We start from the raw sequence: 25,282 nt of genomic DNA on the forward strand, positions 1-25,282 counted from the left end.
AATCAGACTCTCAAATATCGTATATAAATTTGGATTTAGAGATTTATCACCCAATATATTTGATATCGGCTTTAAGATAAAGAATTATCGGTTATCGGTTCGGTCAAAATGTTCAAGGAAAATACAGTTTTTCTGTAATATCGGCTACATAAAATTATCAAGAGAACATAATTGTGTGCTTTGGATTTGGATTTAATGTTGGGAGGGACTTTTGTTTTTGTAATCAGACTCTCAAATATCGTATAGAAATTTAGATTTAGAGATTTATCACCCAATATATTGGATATCGGCTAGAAGATAAAGAATTATCGGTTTCGGTCAAAATGTTCATCTCTAGGATGCACCGATATCAAATTTCTTAGCCGATACCGAAAACCAATTTGTTCAGAATGATATCGGCCGATACCGATGATGATAGTTTGGTTTTTCTTATGGATAAAACAAAATATCTCTCAATAATGCTGCAAACTATACAGAGAACCCTCTCATTTGGTACACTATAATAATAAAGGTTAAAATTAACAACAGAGCTATTATATTCAACTGCTATTTACTTCCAGATAATATTTACACTCAAATAAAAGCTGAAATGTTTGTATGAAACTCACTTACACATCTAAGGTAGTTTTCATAAGCACTTGTCTTTTTATTCATATTTTATTAACAGTAAATAAGCTCCTCTCTGGTTTTTTAAAAAAAAAGCTAACTAACAAATGGATAACTTTCTTTAGGTAAATGCAACATTAAGTGATATTGTTCACAAACTCTTTTATTGACGTCTTTCCACGGTTGAAACACTGATTGAGACGTGATACGGATTTCGGTAAGTTGTAGTACTGTATCTTTCAACATACCTTCTGATGTTCATGTGTCTTTTTCTTGATATAATTTGCATTACAGTGGAAGAATAGACTCGCGCCCCACGCTGCTGCTTGAACCGAGACGCTACAGTGATCTGTCACATTTGAGAGTGTCAAAACGCCATTTATTGTTTGAATTTCGTTATAAAATGGACAGAATTACAAAAGGTTCTATATAGAACCTTTAAAAAGGTTCTATCAGCGCTACGTATTTGGGACCCCTAAAAGGTTCTATACACTCTTAAAAAAAGGGTTCCTCTGGGTTCTATATAGAACACTGGGGTTCCATACTTGGCCAATAGAACCTTTTACCAAAAAAAAAAGGTTCTATGTAGAACCATTTTGGAGTTCCATTATATATGAAGTGGGGGATGGAACCATTTCTGGTTCTAAATAGAACCATTTCTTCTAAGAGTGTAGAAATATGACACTGATTCTTTTCAGAAGTAACAAAGCACAGAGCTATTTACGATAATGGGATGAGAGCCACGCTACAAATAATGTTCAGTATAGGGGAAAAAAACTGCAGATCTGGCAACCCTGGCATGAACTATGGGTGATTCATAGGGTCAAACAGAGTCTGCTGTTTTTAGCTGTTAATGCATTATTGTCACATTAACTTGCAGTCATGTTTTACCTCACCCTTTTCATTGACAGGATATAATCGGCACTGATCATCGGCTGTTTGTAAATAACATCGGTGCATCTTTAGTACTTCCCTAATTTGTAATGGAGAAAAGAGACAGTGATTTAGTTTGCATTTGATTGTTCTGGCAATTTATATTTAACCTTCAAACCGTATTGACTTTATAGCCTTTATGCCTGTAATTGTGGACAAATGTGGGCACTCAGGTGTGATCCTAATTTTTATTTATTATAAATGTTATATCACTGTCTTCAATAAAGTTTTGTCTATCCATTTAAGGTGTTTTTTTATTATTATTATTTTGGGGGTATTTTTGAATGCATTTACTTCAAAAAGTACCATATTTGTAAATTAGGCTTAAAAAAAAAAAAAAAAAAAACTACATTAAAATATCATTCCAATAAGTTCTTAGAGCTAAAACCTAAAGATGAAGTGACTTTGGTGTTTTATTTTGGCTTATTTTAGAATGCTCTAAATTACAGTTTTTCCCATTCATTTCTATGGGTGCCCATTTTTGACCCAAATACAAGATTAAGTTGTTTTTTCCACTGATTTTTAACATTGTAGAATTGAGTAAAAATTTAAAATTAAATAGTGTGTGTTCAGGAGGCAAAGTTTGGAAAAGTAGCCAAGTCTTGCACCGCTCAGATCATGGGAAGTATTTTTTAAAAATAAATCAAAACTATTTTGCCCACATTTGTCCAGAATACAGTTTTAGGGTTAAAAAAGGAGAAATAATAATAGGTAACCCTTTATTTTAGTTTCCTTGTAACACGTTGCATGTAGTTACTACCGTAATAACTATAAAACATGCAATTACATGTAACTAAACCCAAACCGTAGAGTAAGTAGGCCTACATGTACATAAAGTACATAAAGACCTTCCTCAATGAACCGTTATGTTTTTATTACCTTAGAATGAGACATTTATATCTGTGACAATATAACGTTTATATTGTGACGTCATGTTTCTACCGTAGCCGAACACAAACAGACAGAGATACTAGTTGTGTGTGATGACATTGCCTGTTAGTCTAGTTTCATATGAGCATGGCTGCTGATTATTCCTGTGCCGTGTGCTTTGTCTAATTGTTAGCTCCTCCCTTCTCATTATCTGTTTAGTATTAAGACTCGTCACCTGTTGTCTCATTACCCTCCTGTGTGTGTTTCAGTTCATTTGTTTAAGTTCATGTCTAAGGTCTCGCTTATGTTTCCTGATTATCCCGTGACAGGGAAGCTGCAGAAAGCCAGCCATAAACTCCGTGAGTAGCGATTATTTTCCCTTGTCAGTGGCGTAAAATATGTAGTTGGGATTGTTTCATGTAACTTAGTTCTCCCTCGCTGTGTTTTGGCTTTGTACTAGTGACCGTAAAACAGTAACGTAACGTTACAGGGGTCACCAACCGGTCAATTGTGGTCGACAAGTCCATCTTGGAAGAATTTTAAATCGATTGCGAGAGTTTTCCAAACCAGAGAAAAAAAGGATATTATTTTTATTAATTATTATAATTTATTCATTTGGGTGTAGTAAATGGTGTCTATAGGATATGGAGAGACACGCGCGCTGTTACAATCATGTAATTTTTGCCGCACGCACCTTTGCGCTCATGTGGATGCGTCAAGTTTAACCCTCTGGGGTTGTTCGTTTCAGAGTCACACTCGGGGTGTTCGGGTCCAAATGGACCCAAAGGGCGGGATTCATATTAAAAAAAAAAAAAAAAATCATTTTTTTTTTTACTCGTTATTTATAATATTTTTTCTTTTCTTTTTTGGTGTTTTGAGAATTTCAAAAATATATATATTTTTTATAATTAGTATTAATGCAATAATTATGACAAAATTTGCCCCCATTTAACATAATAGAAAAAATATTTTTTTTAAAAATATATTTTTACATTTTTTTTTAAAGCTGTATTTCATTTTAGAGTCAATACATTTTTTAAATGAGATGGATGCCATCTGGTGGACATACTGAGCATTTTAAAAATGCAAAACACATGTATAATCTGAATTTTTTTGGTGTGTGTGTGTGTGTGTGTGTCTGTTTTGCACTCTTGAGGTTTATAGATTTACCCCTTCACTGTTGTGTGCTTTTTTTCAAGATCGTGGCTGATTTGTAGATTGTACGCACAAAAAACTCAGTATTTTCACATTTTTGCCAATTTGCCATTAATTTTTGGACCCGAACACCCCAAGTGTGACTATTTTTTTTACAACCACTTAGACTACTCACATCCTGTCCCCAATTATTTTTGGGTGTTCAAAAACCAAATACCGACAAAGTCACCAAATTTCTGACCATTCCGAGGAAGCTGTGATTTAAATTTTTTTTATTTAAATTCTTCGGGTCCATTTGGGCCGAACAACCCCAGCGGGTTAAACAAGGCTTTACGCTTTAACCAGCTCAGACACAGTAACGGCTCATATTAGCCAGATAAACTTTTACTACCCTGTTAGAAAACGTATATACGCAGTTGCATAGTTTCATGTGGTTCTTCTCCCTCGCTGTATTATGGGTTTGCTATGTTGGGAGAAATGTGATTACTATTATTAATTATATTATATATTAAGACCCTTGATCCTCGACTGACTATGGCTTTGTAAACTTTATCTATGATGTGGTATGTTTGTCCCCTTTGAGCCACCGTAGCTTCTTCGAAAGGGAGGGGTGAGCAGTGGGCGGAGCCAATAGTGCAAACTCACAACCGAACCACTAGATGCCGCTAAAATCTACACACTGCACCTTTAAATGTATAATTACACTGAAACAATGACACCTTAAAATAAAGTGTCACTACTTCATAACAATAAAAGTTTAGTCATCCACCAAAAGAATCACATTAGACATTGCACACAAGAATAACAATTTATTACATATGGTGCAGAATATATCCACTGACATCGCAAGATGACTTCAGATTTACAGCTGGCAATGCTAACTCAGTCTAACAAAACCAGTTTGAGCTGGTCTGGAAAAGACGCTCAACTACTGTTTTAAATGTGTAATTCTCAAAGGAGGTTTCTGCTACTCTTTAAAAGAGTGAAAAAAAGCTCTTAAATGCTTGATTGATGCTTAGAAGTTGCCTTTGTTAATCTTAATCAAATGTCCTAAAGACATTTAAAATACAGATGAAACTGGAAAAATTAGAATATCGTGCAAAAGTTCAGAAATTCAACTTAACAGGTGAAACTAATATATTATATAGACTCGTTACATGCAAAGTGAGAGATTTGATGATTATGTTTTACAGCTGAAAACCTTTTCACAATATTCTAATGTTGAATTTGGTGTTTTCATAAGCTGTAAGCCATAATCATCATGGCTTGAAATATCTCACTTTGCATGTAATGAGCCTATATAGTATATTAGTTTCATCTTTTAAGTTGAATTACTGAACTTTTGCACCATATTCTAATTTTTAGAATTACAAGCCAAAATAATCCGGTCAACGAAGAACACATGTTGCCATTATTGTTCAGTCAGTTCGATCAGGTCTAACTGGAACATCAAGAGAAAAGATTTGGGGTTTTTTCTTGCCCAGATCCAGTGTGTTTGCGCTCACGCTGGGCTCAGGTTGATCTCGTCGTCCTGCGTGTCTTTGCGGGGTCTCTGGGGTCTGCGGGGCTCGTCTTCTCCAGTGTCCTGCTTGTCTCGTTCGGCCTCCACCCAGCTTTGAGGAGCAATCATCTTTTTGGGACCAAACGGAGAAGGTCCAAGCAAAGCCTCGATGTCATCATAGTTGACCACTTCCCTCTCGAGCAGGGCATTAGCCAGCTGAAAACACAGTTCTCCATGATCAAATCAAACATTTAGTTTTCTTCAATCACTGAAGCTAAAAATAGTTTCCATTTTAGCGGTTTTGCACTAATATACTGAGGGGTCCGAGATAATTTTGCATGCTTAAAGGAGTAGTTCACTTTTGAAAAAACTTTTGCTGATAATTCACTCACCCCCATGATGTCATCCAAGATGTCCACGTCTTTCTTTCGTCAGTCGAAAAGAAATTAAGGTTTTTGATGAAAACATTCCAGGATTTTCTCCATATAATGGACTTCAATGGGAACCAAACGGTTCAAGGTCCGAATGAGAGTTTCAGTGCAAACTGTTCAAAGGGCTTTAAACGATTCCAGACGATGAATAAGGGTCTTATCAAGCGAAACGATCGCTCATTTAATAAATAAATAACAAAGTTTAAGTTTGTGACTCTTCTGTTCGAACTCGTTCATCAAAATGAACAAATCTTTTTCAGAGTCAATTCGTTCGTTGAATGAACCAAATGACTCGGAAAAAGATTTGTTCATTTTGATAAGCTTATAAAACTTAAACTTTGTTATTTATTTATTAAATGAGCGATCGTTTCGCTTGATAAGACCCTTATTCATCGTCTGGAATCGTTTGAACAGTTTGCACTGAAACTCTCATTCGGACCTTGAACCGTTTGGACCCCATTGAAGTCCATTATATGGAGAAAATCCTGGAATGTTTTCATCAAAAACCTTAATTTCTTTTCGACTGAAGAAAGAAAGACGTGGACATCTTGGATGACATGGGGGTGAGGAAATTATCAGCAAAAGTTTTTTCAAAAGTGAACTACTCCTTTAATTTTGAGTGTAAACGAGAATGTACTGTAATGAAATAATGTGAGCGTGTTATGAAAAGTACGAAAAAGAGAAATGAATGGATCCGCCAAGACGATCCAGGTGCAAATAACAAAAAAGGATTTTTTTCATGCTATGTGCGAATTGTTGCTATTTATACTTAGTGCAAATAATGGTAGACACTATTTCCACTTCAGTGTATTTTAGTACATTTTAAAATGCTATGCAGTAATAACATATTAGTGTATGTAATTATGTTTATTAAACTCATTAATAGAGGCTGCCTAATTGGGAGATTACTTCCTAAAGCTCTTCCCTACACCGAACCCTACTAGATAAACGCTATATTCCCACTATTAAATACCCGTTATGCACTTTATTTCCACTTTTCAAATATTTTCTTCATTTTTATTTAAAATAAACTAAGTGAGAACAAGAATAAGATCGGAAAAAGGTACATAATTCAGAAATATTACACCATTTAAACATTAAAAATACATACGGAGTGACTCAAACAATCCCTGCCATAGAATAGACTTATTTGTTCACAGTTTGAACGTTCAAATGTGGATTATCTAATGTCACTTTCAATGTCTATAAAGGTCAGGCAAAATTATATTCAAACTCACATTGGACGGTTTTAACATTAAATAAAGCACACAATCAGTACCTGAGATTATCACTGTTATACTTTGTCTGTTGTTGTTGTTCTAGCCGCGACGTCACGAAAAATAGAAACTGATTTGAAGTCCAATTAACACGGAAAAGAGGCGTTTTATCGCGTGTCATGGCGTTGTGTCGTGTCTGGTTATATAGAGAGTAGTAGTAGTGTAAAGAACATTCATAGAATTTATCTTCATTTCTTAACCTCTTTTTGGGAAGAATGATCTTGCTGTGCTAACAAGGATGTGAGCATTTCTTACCAAGATAAGTTTGTCTCTGTTGTCCAGAAGCAGTTTCTCTGTGCGCCGGTAGGCCTGTGCTATTAGCAACTTAGCTTCCTGAACACGGGAGAAAGCAATAGAAATAAATAACCACACACATATATTCAAGATAAATGAGATTTAAGCTATTTCACATAGCACTTTTTACAATACACATCATTTCAAAGCAGTTTTTTACAGTGCAATTTACAGTGATCTGTTATCAGAGGACACTGTCTGAGTTATGGATTTCAGAAATGTAATCACAGTTAGCTAAAAATGTATTAATGTAGCCCTCAAAACGTATTGACTTTAAAGCCCTTAATCCTGTAATTGTGGACAAATGTGGGCACAGAAGACTCAGGTGTGATCCTAATTTTTATTTATTATAAATGTTATATCACTGTCTTCGATAAAGTTTTGTCTATCCATTTATGGTGTTTTTCTTATTTTGGGGGTATTTTTGAATTTATTTACTTCAAAAAGTACCATATTTTCTATGTAAATCATGCTTATTTTTATGTTTTATGTTTAATTTTTTTTAACTACATTAAAATATCATTCCAATAAGTTCTTATAGCTAAAACCTAAAGATGAAGTGATTTTGCCGTCTTATTTTAGGATGCTCTAAATTACAGTTTTCCCATTCATTTCTATGGGTGCCCATTTTTGACCCAAATTCAAGATTAAGGAGTTTGATTTTTCACCGACTTAACATTGTAGAATTGAGTCAAAAAGAAATTGTGTGTGTTCAGGAGGCAAACTTAGGAAACGTAGCCAAGTCTTGCACCGCTCAGATCAAGGGAAGTATTTTTTAAAAATAAATCAAAACTATTTTGCCCACATTTGTCCAGAATACGGTTTTAGCGTTAAACAATGTAAACAATTTAAAGCAGAAACAATGAGCTCATTGAAGTAATGAATACTTATTTGTTAACAAATGATTATGACATTTAACAAAATGTAGCTTTGGTGCACGATTAATCGCAATTAGGCTCCTAGGGCAGCGAAGCAAGTGCATTCTGGGAGTTGTTGTCTTTCATCCACAAAATACATTTTCTGCCTTTTCTCAGTCTAGAAAGCTCCAAATTCAAACATAATTTCACATTTCTTCTACATAAATGACCCATTTTAAATACACATTCATCTCTCCAGAGGTGGAGTATCCCTGTACTCACATGGTCCATCTGCTGTTGGAGGCCTTGGCTGAATGGTCTCCGTCCAATTCCTCCCTGATCATCTTCAGGGAAGGACATCTGGCCCACGCTGGCAACCATGCCGTACTGCTTCACCATGGAGTAGGCCACGCGCGTCACCTTGCGTAGGTCATCCTGAGCACCTACGAGGAGTTTATACGTTATCTGGCGTCCAGCATATATCCTATGAAGTCCGGTCTGTGTGTGGACACCCATTGACCTTACACCAGTGGCTACTTAACCACGCCTGGCAGATGTGGTGTCAGGTAGTGTTCATTTTATCAGCTATTTTTTTATTTTTTTATTTAGTCAGGCTTAGTCCTATGGAAGCTTGTTAGACTTGGAATACAACTATTTAAAAGAAAATTGTGACTATTTCTCAGAATTTTGTGATATAAAGTCGCAATTTTGTGTTATAAAGTCCAATTCTAAAGAAAAAATCTCTTTTTTCCTCAGAATTGTGAGTTTATATCTTGCAATTGTGAGTTTATAGACCAGTGGCTACTTAACCACGCCTACCACTTTTCAAGGGCGGGTCCGTCAAGTAAAAAAAGACGTACCTGATGATTTTGGAATAAATGCGTCCAATTAGAGCAGCACAATTAATCATTAAAATGATTGAGTCAGCGATTCTTCGGACTCTTAAAACTTTGACAAGTACGATCACAGCAAAGAGTTTGATCCAGAGAGAGCCGTTGTCATGATATGAAACGTTTATAGTTCGAAACGTTGATGCGTATAGTTTATAGTTCAGATATAAACACTGATGTCTACGGTAGCGATCAAAATAGAGACAAATTACTTCTTGAATAAATTACAGCGTTACACCAGTAGGTGGCGACAAGTAACGCTAAAAAATGTATTTGACATCAAATAATTCAAGAGATTCATTCAAATGCGCATATTAACCCAGTGTCGAAACAAGTTTAGTCTTTAATAAGTCATTGAATCATTCACTCAACTCGATTTACATTTTGTTTTTTGTTTTTTCAAATTAATTAAATTATTATTTTTTTAAATAGACTAGAGCAATTATTATAGTTAACCTCTTAATTGCATGTTAATTTGTTGAGCTGACTATTCAGAATTGTGGGAGAATCATGATCTCTATTTTAAAACTTCAAATGCAGTTTATGATAGTTTGACATCATGCATAAATCAAGATGTGCATCATGTTGTTATTTGAAACTCTAAATATAATAAATTACAACGGGACATCTACCCAAGTCGTCATAAACACCGACATTAACATGCAGAAACAATGTGTACGGACAGATTGCAGATGCAAACATGTAAATAATGCATTTATTGTGGGTATTTTCCTTAAAATAAAGTTAACAGAATGACATATTGACATACAGTATATTTAAAGCTGTTCAGGAGCACCATGTGCACTAGAGCATGTTTGATCCAACATTTGACGATAATGAACAGAAAGCCTTTAACTAGCCACTCTGGATATCTAGTATCCAAAGGACGTGCTTTAATGCCTTTTAACCATAGAAAAAGGAATTTATCGGTGTCTGACAGTTCAAATGGCTAATAGCAACAGGGCTTCTTAGAGCAGTGATTTGATTGGTTATTTGGGCTATCAATAATTTTTCTGTCATTCCTAGCAAATAAATATTTCCTACGAGTCAAAATGTGTGTTTCCTCCAGGGGGCGCTCCTGAGCACCAATCAAATCTGCTTATACAATTTTTTTAGGTATGCATTTATAATTGTTGCATTGCTGGTGTGTTATGAGATTATATAAGTGTGTAGAATTGATGCCATACCTGTGGTGACCTTATTGAAGGTGATGGCCTCAGAGGCTCGTCCGCCCAAAGCCATGCACATCCTCTCAAACAGCTGCTCTTTGGTGAACAAATACTGATCCCTCGGCAGGATCTGAGCGAAGCCCAAAGCGGCATTCGTCCTGGGAGCGATTGAGACCTGGAGGACAAGGACACGGATCAAAAGGCCGGCCCGCCACAATGCAAATATAGAATGTAATACAGTGAGTGGGGGCGGGGCTCATTTGCATATTCATAGAACCGCGTGCTAAATGAGGCGAGGGTGTCGAGTTGCATTCAAGGCATGAAGACATTTTTTTTTTTCCAAGGAAAAAAATTTAAATATGTAATTTTAGTGATCAAATATGAGTTTTAAGGAATAAAATTTGCCTTTTTAAATCCAAATTGTGATTTTTTTTTTTTTTTTCGCAGGCAGTGTAATAATATAGGCACAAAATAATGTAATATATATTCATGTCTTAATGCCACACTGTCTTTGTCATTCTTAATTGAAAATAAATTGTTATTTAATTACTAATATCTATTTCTGATAATCCCAGTTTCGTTTCGAGAGTTAAAGTGAACCGAACATGTCCCCTCCCGACCACCATACACGCACGTCTCACAACTCGAAACATTCGAATATCGTGCAAAAGTTCAGTAATTCAACTTAAAAGCTGAAACTAATATACTATATAGACTGAGATATTTCAAGCCTTTATTTGTTATAATTGTGATGATTATGGCTCACAGCGGAAAACTTTTCACAATCTTCTAATTTAGAATTTTGGAATTGAAGTTTTCAGAAGCTGTGAGCCATAATCATCAAAATTATAACAAATAAAGGCTTGAAATATCTCACTTTGCATGTAATGAGTCTATATAATATATTAGTTTCACCTTTTAAGTTAAATTACTGAAATAAATGAACTTTTGCACCATATTCAAATTTTTGGTGGTTTTTGACTGCATTTACCTTCATGACAGCTTCGGTGTGTTCTAGCAGCCATCCGACTAAAGCATGACCAGACTCATGGAAGGCCACCACCTTCTGCTCCTCTTTAGATAAGATTTTATTCTTCTTCACACTCCCTGCAGGTCACAAACATCATCAAACAGAGGCTGACGGTGCAGAAACCTCTAAGGTTATATGATCGCTGGATACCTGCGATGACTCTCTCCACAGCATATTCGAAGTTAAAGGTGTCGATGGACTTGAATCCCTCTCTGGCGGCGTGAAGGGCGGCTTCATTGCAGATGTTGGCGATATCGGCACCTGGAAAATATGAACCAAGTGGCAGATGTGGTGTCAGGTAGTGTTCATTTTATCAGCTATTTATTTATTTTTATTTTTTCATTTAGTCAGGCTTAGTCCTATGGAAGCTTGTTTGACTTAGAATACAACTATTTAAAAGAAAATTGTGACTATTTCTCAGAATTTCGTGATATAAAGTCGCAATTTTGTGTTATAAAGTCCAATTCTAAAGAATCCCTTTTTCCTCAGAATTGTGAGTTTATATCTTGCAATTGTGAGTTTATACACCAGTGGCTACTTAACCACGCCTACCGCTTTTCAAGGGCAGGTCCATCAAGTAAAAAAGACGTACCTGATGATTTTGGAATAAATACGTCCAATTAGAGCAGAAACGAGACTTCCTTAGATTTCCATGACGAATGCGCGAGAATTGCGATCTCCTTTAACTACTTCAGTTCAGTTCTCGCGCATGCGTCATGGAAATCTAAGGAAGTCTCGTTTCAGGCCAACAAGGAAGAAAAGGAATAGTCGAATAAACTCGTTATTTTTGTTTGTTTTTTCGCACAAAAAGTATTCACGTCGCTTGATAAACATATAGTTGAGCCACGGTAGTCACTTGGGATATTTAAACATTTTCTTCATTGACTTTCTGGGCCGTCAAGAGCCAGTCCCTTAGGAGCCAATGTGGTAGTGAGACAGCTCTCAAATTTAATCAAAAATATCTTCATTTGTGTTCTGAAGATGAACGAAGGTCTTACGGGGTTGGAACAGCATGGGGGTGAGTAATTAATGACTTAATTTTCATTTTTGGGTGAACTAACCCTTTAATTAATTACGGCGTATTTGAAAAAAAATGCCCTTGCATAAACATGTGGACATCGGCTGATTATGCACTAAATCATGCGTTTTTCTGGAGGGACTGGTTGTTTTGTGACAACTCTATAGGAAGTCTAGTTTCCCCTTAAAGTGGATGTTAGGGATGGGCAACGATTAATCGTGATTAATCGCATCCAAAATAAAAGTTTGTGTTTACATAATATATGTGTGTGTGGTGTGTATAATTAATTTGTATATATAAATACCCACACATGCATGCATATATTTAAGAAATATGTGCATGTAGATATTTTATATATATTTATTCACAATTAATATTATATATAAATATAAATATTTGATATATTAATAACACATTTTCTTAAATATATACATGCATGCGTTAGTATTTTATATATACAAATTAATTATACACACTACACACACATATATATTATGTAAACACAAACTTTTATTTTGGATGCGATTAATCATTGCCCATCCCTAGTGTGCATCTGACGTTGCGCCGGTTGTGAGTGTACGGTCCAACAGCACTGACCGCTGAAGCCGGGGGTAAACTCAGCCAGACGCAGCGAGTAGAAGTCCGCCGGCTGCGTCAGCTTCAGGATCTTCAGGTGCTGCTCAAAGATCTCCTTCCTCTCCTAGAACACAATCAGCAAGAGTAAGTGTTGAATATTTGATCAATTATTGAGAATACGGGGTGGTGATGGCGCAGTGGATTAGACGCATGCCTTTGGTGTGAGAGACCCGGGTTCGAATCCACTGTGAGACACCAATGTGTCCCTGAGCAAGACGCTTAACCCCCTAGTTGCTCCAGAGACGTGCGACCTTTGACATATTGTAAGTAGCTTTGGATAAAAGTGTCAGCTAAATGAATAAATGAAGAGTTCAGATGCAAAAGCCTCTAAGTGCCATTTGAAATTTTCTTCTTTAATGATGATTTTTATCAAACTTGTATATTTAAGGTTAGTAATTTCACTTAAATGGCAATGATAATTACCTATTAATAGTTATTTAAGTGAAATTACTGAACTTAAATATACAAGTTTGATAAAAATCATCATTAAAGAAGAAAATTTCAAATGGCATTTAGAGGCTTTTGCATCTGAACTCTTCAAATGTAAATGAATTAACACACTCCTGAGAAGGTAATATGGCTAATATGGAAGTGGTCATTACACCTTGGGTGTGCATTAATTCTCAATAACTCAACAGACAATTATTCCACGTATACTACAATTTCCAACACACATTTACACTCTACCAAACAAAAGTTAGGAATACTTACCTTTTTTAGTTTTTTTACTTTTATTCTCACTAAGGCTCCATTTATTTGATCAAAAATACAGTTTGTTAGTTTTTAACGCTTCTGTGGCTATTTTTATGGTGAGAAATTAATGGTAAAACTGTTTTAGGTTTTTACAATTTATTTTTTGCTAAAAACTCTAAAACTATATATGGTTTAACCGAGTTGAAAAATGTATAACCAACACAATCTAAAAAACCATCAAGCTTCAATGATGAAGAGATTTGACAGAAAAAAATCAACTATTATTAAAATAGTCGCATTATTCTTCAGAAATCATTCTAATATAATGATTTGATCCACAAATGTGATCAATTATTATTCATTTATCATCATTTAGTCATTTAGCAGAGGCCTTTATCCAAAGCGACTTACAACAGATGATTAAACCAAGCGAGTCAATAAACTAACACTTTACACAAAGGGTTAATATGTTAACATTAAGTAATGTATTAATTAACATAAACTAACAATGAGCAATACATTAGTTACAGTATTGTGTTTAACTAATGTACTTTGTACCGTGAACTAGCATGAACCAAAATTGAACAGCTTTTACTAATGTTAAAAAATACAACTTTTAATTTTAATAATGCATTAGTAAATGTTTAAATTAACTAACTAAGTTTAATAAATGCTGTAGAATTATTGTTCATTATGAGTTAATGTTAATGAATGCAGTTACTAATGTAAACTAATAAAACCTTATTTCAATAATAGGTAAGACTTTACAAAAGTTTCTTATTATCAATGTTGAAAGCAGTCGTGCTACTTAATATTTTTGTGATGCATTTTAATCGCAGGATTATTTGAAAAATAGAAAGTGCAGTGTACATCATTTATTTAAAATAGAAATCTTTTGTAACATTTTAAATGTGTTTACTGTCACTCCTGATCAAATCAATGCAACCTTGCTTAAGTTAAATCATAATTATTCCACAAAAATATTAAGCAGCAAAAACTACAATAATCTGAAATGTTTCTTGAGCATCAGATCATCATATTCGAGTGATTTCTGAAGGATCGTGTGACACTGAAGACTGGAGTAATGATGCTGAAAATAAATACAAATAAATTACACTTTCCTATATATTCACATAGAAAACAGCTGATTTTGAGTTGTAAAAATATTTCACAATTTTTACTGTATTTTTGATCAAATAAATGAAGAGACTTCTTTCAAAAACAATTTAGTTTGTCTCAGGACACTAATCTGGATTTCTTTCAAAAATCACCCAAATCACTCCAGAAATATAAAATAACCCATCAGACTCAAGACTTCTGTGGCTGCGGCGTAACTTTGACCCTTCATTACCTGAAGAGTTGGCAGGTCGATAAATATGTGCCTATCGAGCCGGCCGGGTCTCATGAGGGCATTGTCCAGAACATCTGCGCGATTAGTGGAAGCCAGGACAATCACATGATCTGTGGTTCCCATTCCTGGAGAACAGAGATGGGGAATATGCAGATAACAGGGTGTCTACAGATATAAACAAGTTACATTTAAGACTCAAGACCTTTTTAATGCCACTTTAAATGAAATTTAAGACCAAACCTGTGATGGAAATACCCAAGTAATTTAATATTAAATACTTGTTTATTGAACTAAAATCATATATGAGATTATTCAGAAAAATAGCTCCCGTTATGTTACGTAACTATATCGTATGTTATAAATATGATTTTTTTTTTACCTCAGTTTTGCTCATTTGTTTTGATTTATCACTATAAAATCGCTCAAAGAGACAGGCAGCGCGAGTCACAACTCACTTTTTTGAGTTTTGAGAGAATTTATTACTTCTAATCCATTGTAATTACGGAAGAGGATTAGGGCCAACCAATAAAAAAAAAAAAACATCTCGAGATTAAAGTCATTATAATGCAATATTAAACTTGTTAAATTTCGAGAAAAAAGACTAAATACAATCTTGACAAACTCATTAATTTGAGAATAAAGTCGTTGTTTCAAGAAAAAACTTGTTAAATTGAGAAAAAAAGACTAAATACAATCTTGAGAATAAACTCATTAATTTTCGAGAATAAAGTCGTGTTTCGAGAAAAAATGTGTTAAATTTCGAGGAAAAAAAGTCGAAATACAAACTTGAGAAACTCATTAATTTTCAAGAATAAAGTCGTGTTTCGAGAAAAAACGTGTCAAATTTCGAGGAAAAAAAGTCGAAATACAAACTTGAGAATAAAGTCGTTGTGTTTTGAGAAAGAACTTGTTAAATTATGAGAAAAAAGACTAAATACAATCTTGAGAATAAACTCATTAATTTTCGAGAATAAAGTTGTGTTTCGAGAAAAAAATAAAAACTCGAAATACAATCTTGAGAATATACTCATTAATTTTCGGGAATAAAGTCGTCGTGTTTCGAGAAAAAACTCTTTAAATTTTGAGAAAAAAAGACTAAATACAATCTTGAGAGTAAACTCATTAATTTGAGAATAAAGTTGTGTTTCGAGAAAAAACTTGTTAAATTGAGAAAAAAAGACTAAATACAATCTTGAGAATAAACTCATTAATTTTCGAGAATAAAGTTGTGTTTCGAGAAAAAAATAAAAACTCGAAATACAATCTTGAGAATATACTCATCAATTTTCGAGAATAAAGTCGTTGTGTTTCAAGAAAAAAAACTCAATCTCAATATTTAATGAGTTTATTCTCAAAATTGTATTTCAACTTTTTTTCTCAATTTAACGAGTTTAATTTCGCATTATAATGACTTAAATCTCGAGATGGTTTTATTTTTTTATTATTGCTTGACCCAAATCCTCTTCCGTACTGAACCAAGCCTTTGTAGACATAATGTATAATGTAGACAACTAGTATTTTGAGTGTCTTACCGTCCATCTCCACGAGCAGCTGATTGAGGGTCTGCTCTTCCTCGGTGTTTGAGAAACCAGACATGTTTGTGGAGCGTTTCTTCCCCACGGCATCGATCTCGTCGATGTAGACGATGCATGGAGCTCGAGCGCGAGCCTCTTTAAAAAGACTTCGCACTCGTGCGGCACCAAGGCCTGGGTGGGGAAAATCACTCAGATTTAGCTATTAATGGCAATGGCATTTGAATAATAATCTCTAATGCCAGTTTTCCAAATTTTTCCAAAAGGTGTTGATATTGTGAATTAATGTATTGGAAACACTGTAATATAATTAGACAAATGTCATGTCATTCACGCGTGAATGTCATGGCAACGTACAACACAAAGTACCTCACGTGGGAAACTCTTAACGTAACGGGTAAATGCGCGTAACTAAAGTAAATCAAGCAAGCTAGTGCGCATAGACCACAGTGATGGCGAAATAACACACTAGTGGACTGGAATTTTTTTTTCAGAAAACTTCTTGCACAAAATAAATTCAAGGACTTATTTCTATGCATGTTTATTTTTCTAAATCTTTTCCAGGGCTTTGAAAGTTTGTGAAAAAAAATCAAGGATTTCAAGGTGGAAGCCCTAATATCACTACAAAAATAAACACTGGTATTCGGTATGAACCGAATTAATGAATCAGTATGAATTCTGTTTGCGTTTTTATAGCTTGTGCAGAGATAAAAAAACAAACAAACATATATTTCTATGTTTTATTCAAAGCTGGCATCAAGGTTTTTAGAATGCTGCCGTGTTAGCGGTGATTAAGTTAATAACTAATGATCTTTGCAACTGAAGTGAATCGATTAAAACTAACTTTGGCTGGACAATAACTTTATTCAAGAGCTGCTGTAGAGCCAAAACAAAATCTGTAATTTCCTTTCATCACTGTAAAGCTGCTTTGAAACCATCTATATTGTTAAAAGCGCTGTATAAATGAAGGTGAACCGGTACACCGTCTTATTTACCTCCAATCACCTCCACAAACTCTGACCCTGCCATGGCGAGGAAGGGCACCTGAGCCTCGGTCGCCACTGCTTTAGCCAGCAGGGTTTTCCCACAGCCAGGGGGTCCCAGGAGCAGAGAGCCTTTCGGGACCTTGGCCCCGAGCTGAAGGTATCGGTCGGGATTCTTCAAAAGAAAATAATTATCGTTAGTTTCTTCATACGATCGAGTCAACGGCAGCCCATGGAACAGTTTGCGGGAAAGTTATGAGATTAGGCACACAGGTTGAGGATAGTCTGAAATGTTACCATAGCAAATTTGGAGTGTCTAACTCGAACCCTCTGGCGCCACCTACTGTCCAATTTTGCACTCACGTTTATGCAAATAACTTTTGAACCGTAAGTGATAGAAACAAAATTATTTTCCCTCTGATTCCTTTTTGATTTGATTTGAACTCTTCAGACCAAAAGGTATAGAATTAATCAAACTGTGCTTGACAAACGAGCAAAACCAATTTGACCAAAGGATATAGAATTGACCCATTAGGGCAAGAAACATTTCATCGATTAGATTGCACCACGAGACGTAATTTTCCCCTCATGAAATTTATTTAGCTATTTATAATTTTCTGAAAAAAACTTTTTTTCAACCCCTCCTAGACAGTTGCTTCGTTTTTTTTTTTTTTTTTTTTTTTATTCGAAGAAAATTGAATTAAGTCATGTTCAGACCATGCAAAGTTACAGAACTAAAGTTGATTCGTCAAACCGGGCTTGAAAAATGAGAGAACCAATTCGACAAAGGGGACGTCGCTAAGTCAAACCTTCTAGCGCCACCAACTGTCCAATTTTGTTTATGCTAAACTTTTGAACCAAAGATTTGAGAAACAAAATATTTTTTTCCTCTGATTTGTAAACTTTTTTTTAACTCTTCCTAGACCATTGGAGCAATTAGCACAAATTGAATTAGATCATCTTCAGACCATGTCGGCAAAGTTAAAGAATTCGCCCAACAGTGCTTGACAAACGAGCGAACAAATTAGACGAAGAACACGCCTAGATTTCCACAATTATTCTGACTAAACTTGATGGGTGTTATGACAATCACGACCGGAGGATATCTGTACAGTTTCGGCACAGAAGATATGAAAATTTTTTTGTACTATTTTTTTGTCTATACCTTAGATTTGGGTGGCATGCTGAGTTGAACAATTTTGATTCATTAGAATGATTCAATGACTCACTCATTAAGACTGTAACTTACCGCCACCTACTGGTGGTTTTAGTTCCTTATTTAAGTGATCATTTCTTATATATATATATATATATATATATATATATATATATAAATTTTAAAACATGAATCTCATAGCATAATTCATGCAATTATAATTGCAGTGCAAATACTTCTAAATGCTGCTTTAGATGCAGCTTCTGTGCCACTTCTGCAGTTTTTGATACCGCTTTCATTTGATTGATAATAGCCTATTATATAAAGATACATATCTAATATACATATCTTTACATAATATACATATATAATATATATATCTAATATACATATCTTTAGGAGTCAGCTGTCAATTTCACAGATCCCAAGTTTACACTAATGCCTATTATAGTGTCCGAATGAACTGATAACGCCACATGCACTTGCATTATGCACACTTTTCAGATCGTAGATTCCAGTAAATCTGAGCATGGGTAACTAGAAGATATTTGGATGCTCTTACCTTTAGATAGTCCACAAACTCTTTGACTTCCATCTTGGCCTCGTGCATACCCGCAACATCTTTGAAGCTTATCCCTTTCCCAGATTTCCCATCGACAATAGTGAATTTAGCCATTTTTAACTGATTCTGGTGGAGCAGACGGACGATTTGACATCACAAAACATTCATAGTCTAAAACTGATACAAATGAAGAAATCTTGACTTACAAATGCACTAAAGCCGCCATCTCGCCCACCCATTCCTGCCAGTCGGAAGATGTACCAGAGGATTGCGACCCCAATGGCAGCCATACCGAGAGCATAAAGGGCACTGTGGAGGCAAAGACACGGATCTAGATGCATTCTGTCAAGATAACAGCCGATTATAAAATGCCCTGTTTATGTTAATATTATGTTTTGGAGTCTCCTACAGGTTTCCATGCATCGAAGGTCAAAAAACACTGGGATTTTCTCATTATAAACACTGCAGCATCACCTCTTTTCTCAGAGTGTCTGAAACGACTCGATCAAGAATTCTCTCTCTAAACCCCGCCTTTCCAAAAGCCAACTCTGCTCTAATTGGTCAGATGGCTCAGTCTGTTGTGATTGGTCTACTCTGCTCTGATTGGTCAGATGGCTCAGTCTGTTGTGATTGGTCTACTCTGCTCTGATTGGTCAGATGGCTCAGTCTGTTGTGATTGGTCTACTCTGCTCTGATTGGTCAGATGACCCAGTCTGTTGTGATTGGTCTACTCTGCTCTGATTGGTCAGATGGCTCAGTCTGGTGTGATTGGTCTACTCCGCTCTGATTGGTCAGGTGGCCCAGTCTGTTGAGATTGGTCTACTCCGCTCTGATTGGTCAGATGGCCCAGTCTGTTGAGATTGGTCTACTCCGCTCTGATTGGTCAGATGGCTCAGTCTGGTGTGATTGGTCTACTCTGCTCTGATTGGTCAGATGGCTCAGTCTGTTTTGATTGGTCTACTCCGCTCTGATTGGTCAGATGGCCCAGTCTGTTGTGATTGGTCTACTCCGCTCTGATTGGTCAGATGGCTCAGTCTGTTGTGATTGGTTTACTCCGCTCTGATTGGTCAGATGGCTCAGTCTGTTGTGATTGGTTTACTCTGCTCTGATTGGTCAGATAGTTCTGCTTTGGAGCAGAAAACAGAGTCTCCTCACCATGTGACCAACACAAACCAAACTCTTCCAGTCTAAGCTACAACTAGAGTGTTTAGGGCGGGGCAAAGTAGAAGCTGTTCGTTCTAGACAGCCAATGAAAACCATAGGCTGGCAATTCAGAATCGATTTGTCGTGCATTTTTTTTTTTTTTTTTTTTTTTTTAGCTTGAACTTTTACATTCATAAACAGTTCTATAACACTCAATGTAATATGTAAGATAATATGCATGAAATGTAATATTTGAAAAAGCATAATGAGGCGAGGTTTGCCTGATCGATGTAAAGTCCAAATGACTCACTTCCCGAAGAAGCCCGTGCGCTTGTAGTTCACTGGAATTCTGTCTTTGGCATCGATGCTCAGTTCTTCTTCTGCTGCTCTGAGCTTCTCCTCAAACTTGTCAATATTGGCCACCTGCATTCGGTACATCAGGGCCAGTCTCTACAACAGACAACAATAATGAAACTGGAATTGATAGCAACATAATCATAACAATTATTTTAAAATGACGTACAGGTCTTCCGAAGATGACTGCACCGGGGTGAAGGTAGATCTCCACGATGTCACTCTCTGGTACCACTTGTACTCGCGACACCTCTCCTTTGGCCAGCATTTCATTTACAAAATCATTCCAGGATATGTTTCCCCCACTGGTATTGATGGAGTTGAGCAAGCTCATGATGACGGCGATAATAAAAAGTGTGCGCAGTCGCTCCTTATACATCTGATCCTCCTGCTCTCGTCTCTTTTTCTCGTCTAGGGAATGAAAAAAGCAAAGTATGCATGACTAATTTGGCATAATTCTGAATGATTTGAGTTGGTCAACAAATTGCATAATCGACTGCTGTCCCAGTTACCCTGATGTCATGTAACAAGAAAGAAGCAAATTTTAAAGACAATTACAAGAAATAGGACAAAAACACAATAGAACAAATAAGACACAAATTAAATAGAGCTTTGAGTTTTCAGGTGCTTCTAGCCAAGTATTCAATTATTAGGTTGCTGTCACTTTAAGACCTAAAGCACAACCACTTCTCTTTCCCAACTGTTTACATTTACTTCATAACCGATTGTAAAAGGAGTAGTTCACTTTAAAAAAAACTTTTGCTGATGATTTACTCACCCCCATGTCATCCAAGATGTCCATGTCTTTCTTTCTTCAGTCGAAAAGAAATTAAGGTTTTTGATGAAAACATTCCAGGATTTTCTCCATATAATGGACTTCAATGGGAACCAAACGGTTCAAGGTCCGAATGAGAGTTTCAGTGCAAACTGTTCAAAGGGCTTTAAACGATTCCAGACGATGAATAAGGGTCTTATCTCATTTAATAAATAAATAAAAAAAAATTAAGTTTTATAAGCACAAATGTTCACCTTGCTCTGTTCTGTGATGAGCGTTCGTGACTCTCCTGTTCAAACTCGTTCATCAAAATGAACGAAACTTTTTTCGAGTGATGACTCGAAGGGTCCTTGATAAGACTCTTATTCATCGTCTGGAATCATTTAAAGCCCTTTGAAGCTGCACTGAAACTCTCATTTGGACCTTGAACCGTTTGGTTCCCATTGAAGTCCATTATATGGAGAAAATCCTGGAATGTATTCATCAAAAAACTTAATTTCTTTTAACTGAAGAAAGAAAGACGTGGACATCTTGAATGACATGGGGGTGAGTGAATTTTCAGCAAAAGTATTTTTTATTTTTTTTTTAAAGTGAACAACTCCTTTAACAAGAATACTCATTTTGACACACAAGTGTGTGTATTTGACCACTTGACTAAATTCGGTTTGCACAGGATTTTTGAGGCAACTTTCTGTGCGCTCACTTTGGGTGTGTGCACCGAATTCAGTTCACTTGTGCAGTTTTAATAATTTATTAAGCATTTTATTTTCTCAAAATAGTTCTAAACGAAGTTGTCATTAAATGAATCGTTTGAGTGAATGATTCAATAACCCCATTTATAAAGACATTTCACAAACATGTATATTCATTACTTTAATGGGCTCATTGATTCTGCCTTAAATTAGTAAATTTTTAGCTAACTGTGTGATTTGCATATGTACATTTCTGAAATACATACCAGTAATTGTAATTTAGACATGCAGTTTCTGTAAAGCTGCTTTGTATTGTGAAAAGCACCATAAAAATAAATGTGAATTGAATTTCTGAATGAATCAGCCGCTTGAAACAAATCATACATATTAATTAAGTCAGTCACATAGATTATAATGTAGACATGCTTTTTCTCTAAAGCTGCTTTGAAATATGTATTGTAAAAAGCGCTATACAAATAAATGTGAATTGAATTTCTGAATGAATCGGCAGTTTGAAACGAATCGTTTGAATGAATGATTCAGTGACTCACTCATGAACATGAGACTCGCTGCCACCTACTGGCAGTTTTAGTTTCATATTCGATAGTCTTTTCTTCTCTATCGTGAAGCGTAACGGCTTCTCGAACAAGAACAAATGTAGGTCGGGACTCGGGACTTAATTTCGTCATTGGGAATTGTCATTTGCTATTGGTAGATCTCATGTGAGTGACAGGTTGCCCCGCCCTCGCACCAGCAAACACGTCATTATACCCTTCAGGGTTTGTTTTAGGATCCTGATCACTTCTACAAGGTATATTTTGTGATATTGATTAAAAAAATGACAAAATACCTTCATCCTCCTCTGGGGTCTTCCCTTTACCACCCTCTTTCTTTTCATGTCTTCTGTTGGATGTGCTGAAATAATGAGTAGTTCCTGAAAAGATTGTGAAACACATGCAAAACAGCAAATCAGAAGAAGCTTAATAAGAAGTCACTACTACATTCATAAGAAGGTACTACTTACCTAAAAGTTTCCACAGTTTCATAGGATTTGTGACCAATTTGTGGCGACTGTGGAATTCAAGTCCAATAAGCCTTGGGATTAAAGGCTTTGTCAAAATGTTCTGTGAAATGATGGCAGCTTGGTTAATCATCAACATTACGGGTCTGTATAATCATAGACAAATTAACTGGGAAATATACAGGCCTTTCGATATTACCTGGTATTATTATAATCAACCTGTAAGTTCCCTTTTGGCCCAAATCCACCAACAGACTAGAATCTACTTGAATTTACTTAAAGGGATAGTGCACCCCAAAATAAACTCACCCTCATGTCGTTCCAAACACGAAAGACTTTCGTTCATCTTTAGAGCACAAATGAAGGTATTTTGTCCCTCCATTGACAGCTATGCAACTACCACATTGACACAAAGTTCATAAAAAGATTGTAAATCTAATCTATATGAATTGAGCAGTTGAGGGGAAATTTTCTGAAGAGACACGATCACTTTATATGATGAACAGATTGAATTTAGGCTTTTTTCACATAAATACATTCATCAACTCGCACATCAGTTGTGGCAAACAGCTCAAGCATGTTCACGTGACAGTACGAGAACCAATGAGGTTCATGTTTTAAGCTTTTCATGTTAAAAAGCATCTTCCACATAATGTTTGTTCTAGTAAACTGTCCATCATTTAAAGCAATCGAGTCTCTTCTAGAGCCCGACCGATAAAGGATTTTGAAGGCCGATACAAATATTTTGGGGTTTTAAAATCCGATATTCCGATATATCGGCCGATATTTTTTTTTTATTAAATATTGTTGGATTTCACACACGTGTAAAAGAAAAGCTAACTTTTCTGCACAAGATACGTTTGATACTTTTTCTCCATGAATAAATGTTCACTCCTCGCAAGTATAACTTACATTCTACAATGCAGGGACTGTAACTAGGGATATGCGAGTTATAAATACAGTAATCATTACTTTATTTAGGCAGAAAAAGTTCATTGTGGTTTCCAAGCTCATTAATGTTAACGTTAGCGGTCTTCCACTGATGATAGTGGCGTTAGCTAGCTTTGTGGTTAGCTAGTCTATGATGAGCCATAATTTAGCAATAGATAACATCATACTGCAAATTGTAAAACATACATTTTCAATATAACAGGCCAAGGAGAGATGATTGAAGCGTGTTTCGTCCATTTTTATTTTATTTTTTAAATATTCATTTATCGGCCATTATGACTGCCGATACCGATATTATGGAAAATGCCTAATATCGGCCGGCCTATATATTGGTCTGGCTCTAGCATCTTCAGAAAATTTTGGACTGAACCGCTCAATTCATATGGATTAGTTTTACTAGGAACTTTTAAAACCGTCAAAGTGGTAGTTGCGTAGACTGTCAATGGAGGGACAGAAAGCGCTCAGATTTCATCAAAAATAAATGCATTTGTGTTATGAAATACACAAAAGTCTTACGGGTAATGAACAACATCAGGGTGGGTAATTAATGACAGCATTTTAATTTTGGGTGAACTATCCCTTTAACGCCATATAATGCTTGGTCGACGTTTAAAATACACACCTGAATGCGTCCTGATTTTATTCCTCTTGTGTTTGCAGTCACTAAAGACGAGTATGAAGTCACATTGTTCTCCAGGAGTTTTCTGCTGGATTGAAAACAACTGAAACGATTCGACAACGACCAAATTCGTGTCTCGTAACACTTGCTTCCACGCAGCAAAAGTAGCGCTGCCATAGTACAACCTGGTTTATCGCGTCGCTTGGATCAAATACATACTATACCAGAGCGAATGCCAGTCTTTAATGTGACCTCTTTAGGAGCTGAAATAGCACACAACTGTCATAATGATTCTGCTGCTCTTATCCAACACAGCCAAATATAGCTGCAAATAAATAACAACCACGTCTTCTACTCTGATATTCCGGAAATATACAGAGCAAATAAAACGTTTAAATACAATATAAAGTCTTAAATGATACAATCACAAGGACATTTTAAAGCCGTGAACTCTATTGATGTTTACCGTACAGGCTCGGGAAACATGTCTGTTGAACTTTCACCTTCGGATTCAGCCAATCAGGAATGGAAACAGCTCGAGAACGGGCTGACGGGAAATGTCGTTCTACTCGCAGTTGGATAACCAGTAAAACTACAAATGGTTGTACTTGGGGCATGCGCTACACAAAAAACATTATAATTAGGTTTAAAATGTATTAAAAATTTAGCGAATAAAAATAAACAAATGATATTTTAATATATATAGTCTTTTTTTCTACTCATGTCAATTTTGTTGTTGTGGTAAGATGTCAAATCTGGCCGTCTTTTTTGGGCTTGTGTGAT

General features: G+C 35.7%; 1 protein-coding gene across 1 annotated transcript; it reads right to left on the minus strand.

Moving 5' to 3' along the window:
- Positions 1 to 4,358: 4,358 nt before the first annotated feature.
- Positions 4,359 to 25,004, minus strand: spg7 (SPG7 matrix AAA peptidase subunit, paraplegin). The gene is made up of 17 exons (XM_039690930.2): positions 24,503 to 25,004; positions 22,933 to 23,032; positions 22,759 to 22,842; positions 20,611 to 20,852; positions 20,398 to 20,537; positions 19,151 to 19,253; positions 18,945 to 19,070; positions 17,239 to 17,401; positions 16,244 to 16,417; positions 14,712 to 14,836; positions 12,629 to 12,731; positions 11,164 to 11,274; positions 10,975 to 11,090; positions 10,002 to 10,158; positions 8,207 to 8,367; positions 7,029 to 7,106; positions 4,359 to 5,281 (listed from the first exon to the last, which is right to left on the minus strand). The coding sequence occupies exons 1-17, from the start codon at positions 24,674 to 24,676 to the stop codon at positions 5,066 to 5,068; spliced, it is 2,373 nt and encodes a 790-aa protein (XP_039546864.2). The 5' UTR covers positions 24,677 to 25,004; the 3' UTR covers positions 4,359 to 5,065.
- Between the last annotated feature and the right edge of the window lie 278 nt (positions 25,005 to 25,282).

This window comes from Pimephales promelas, chromosome 1 (genome assembly GCF_988280905.1).
Source record: "Pimephales promelas chromosome 1, fPimPro1.hap1.1, whole genome shotgun sequence".
NCBI lineage: Eukaryota > Metazoa > Chordata > Actinopteri > Cypriniformes > Leuciscidae > Pimephales > Pimephales promelas.

What these genes read in the sequence shown, in the direction of transcription:
- spg7 (XM_039690930.2), bottom strand. Translation starts at nt 24,676, where the DNA reads ATGGCAGCGCTACTTTTGCTGCGTGGAAGCAAGTGTTACGAGACACGA. An exon ending in GCTGCTCGTGGAGATGGACG is followed by an intron (nt 14,837 to 16,243) that starts GTAAGACACTCA and finishes TCTGTTCTCCAG; the next exon opens with GAATGGGAACCACAGATCAT. An exon ending in TCCAACAGCAGATGGACCAT is followed by an intron (nt 7,107 to 8,206) that starts GTGAGTACAGGG and finishes TCCCGTGTTCAG; the next exon opens with GAAGCTAAGTTGCTAATAGC.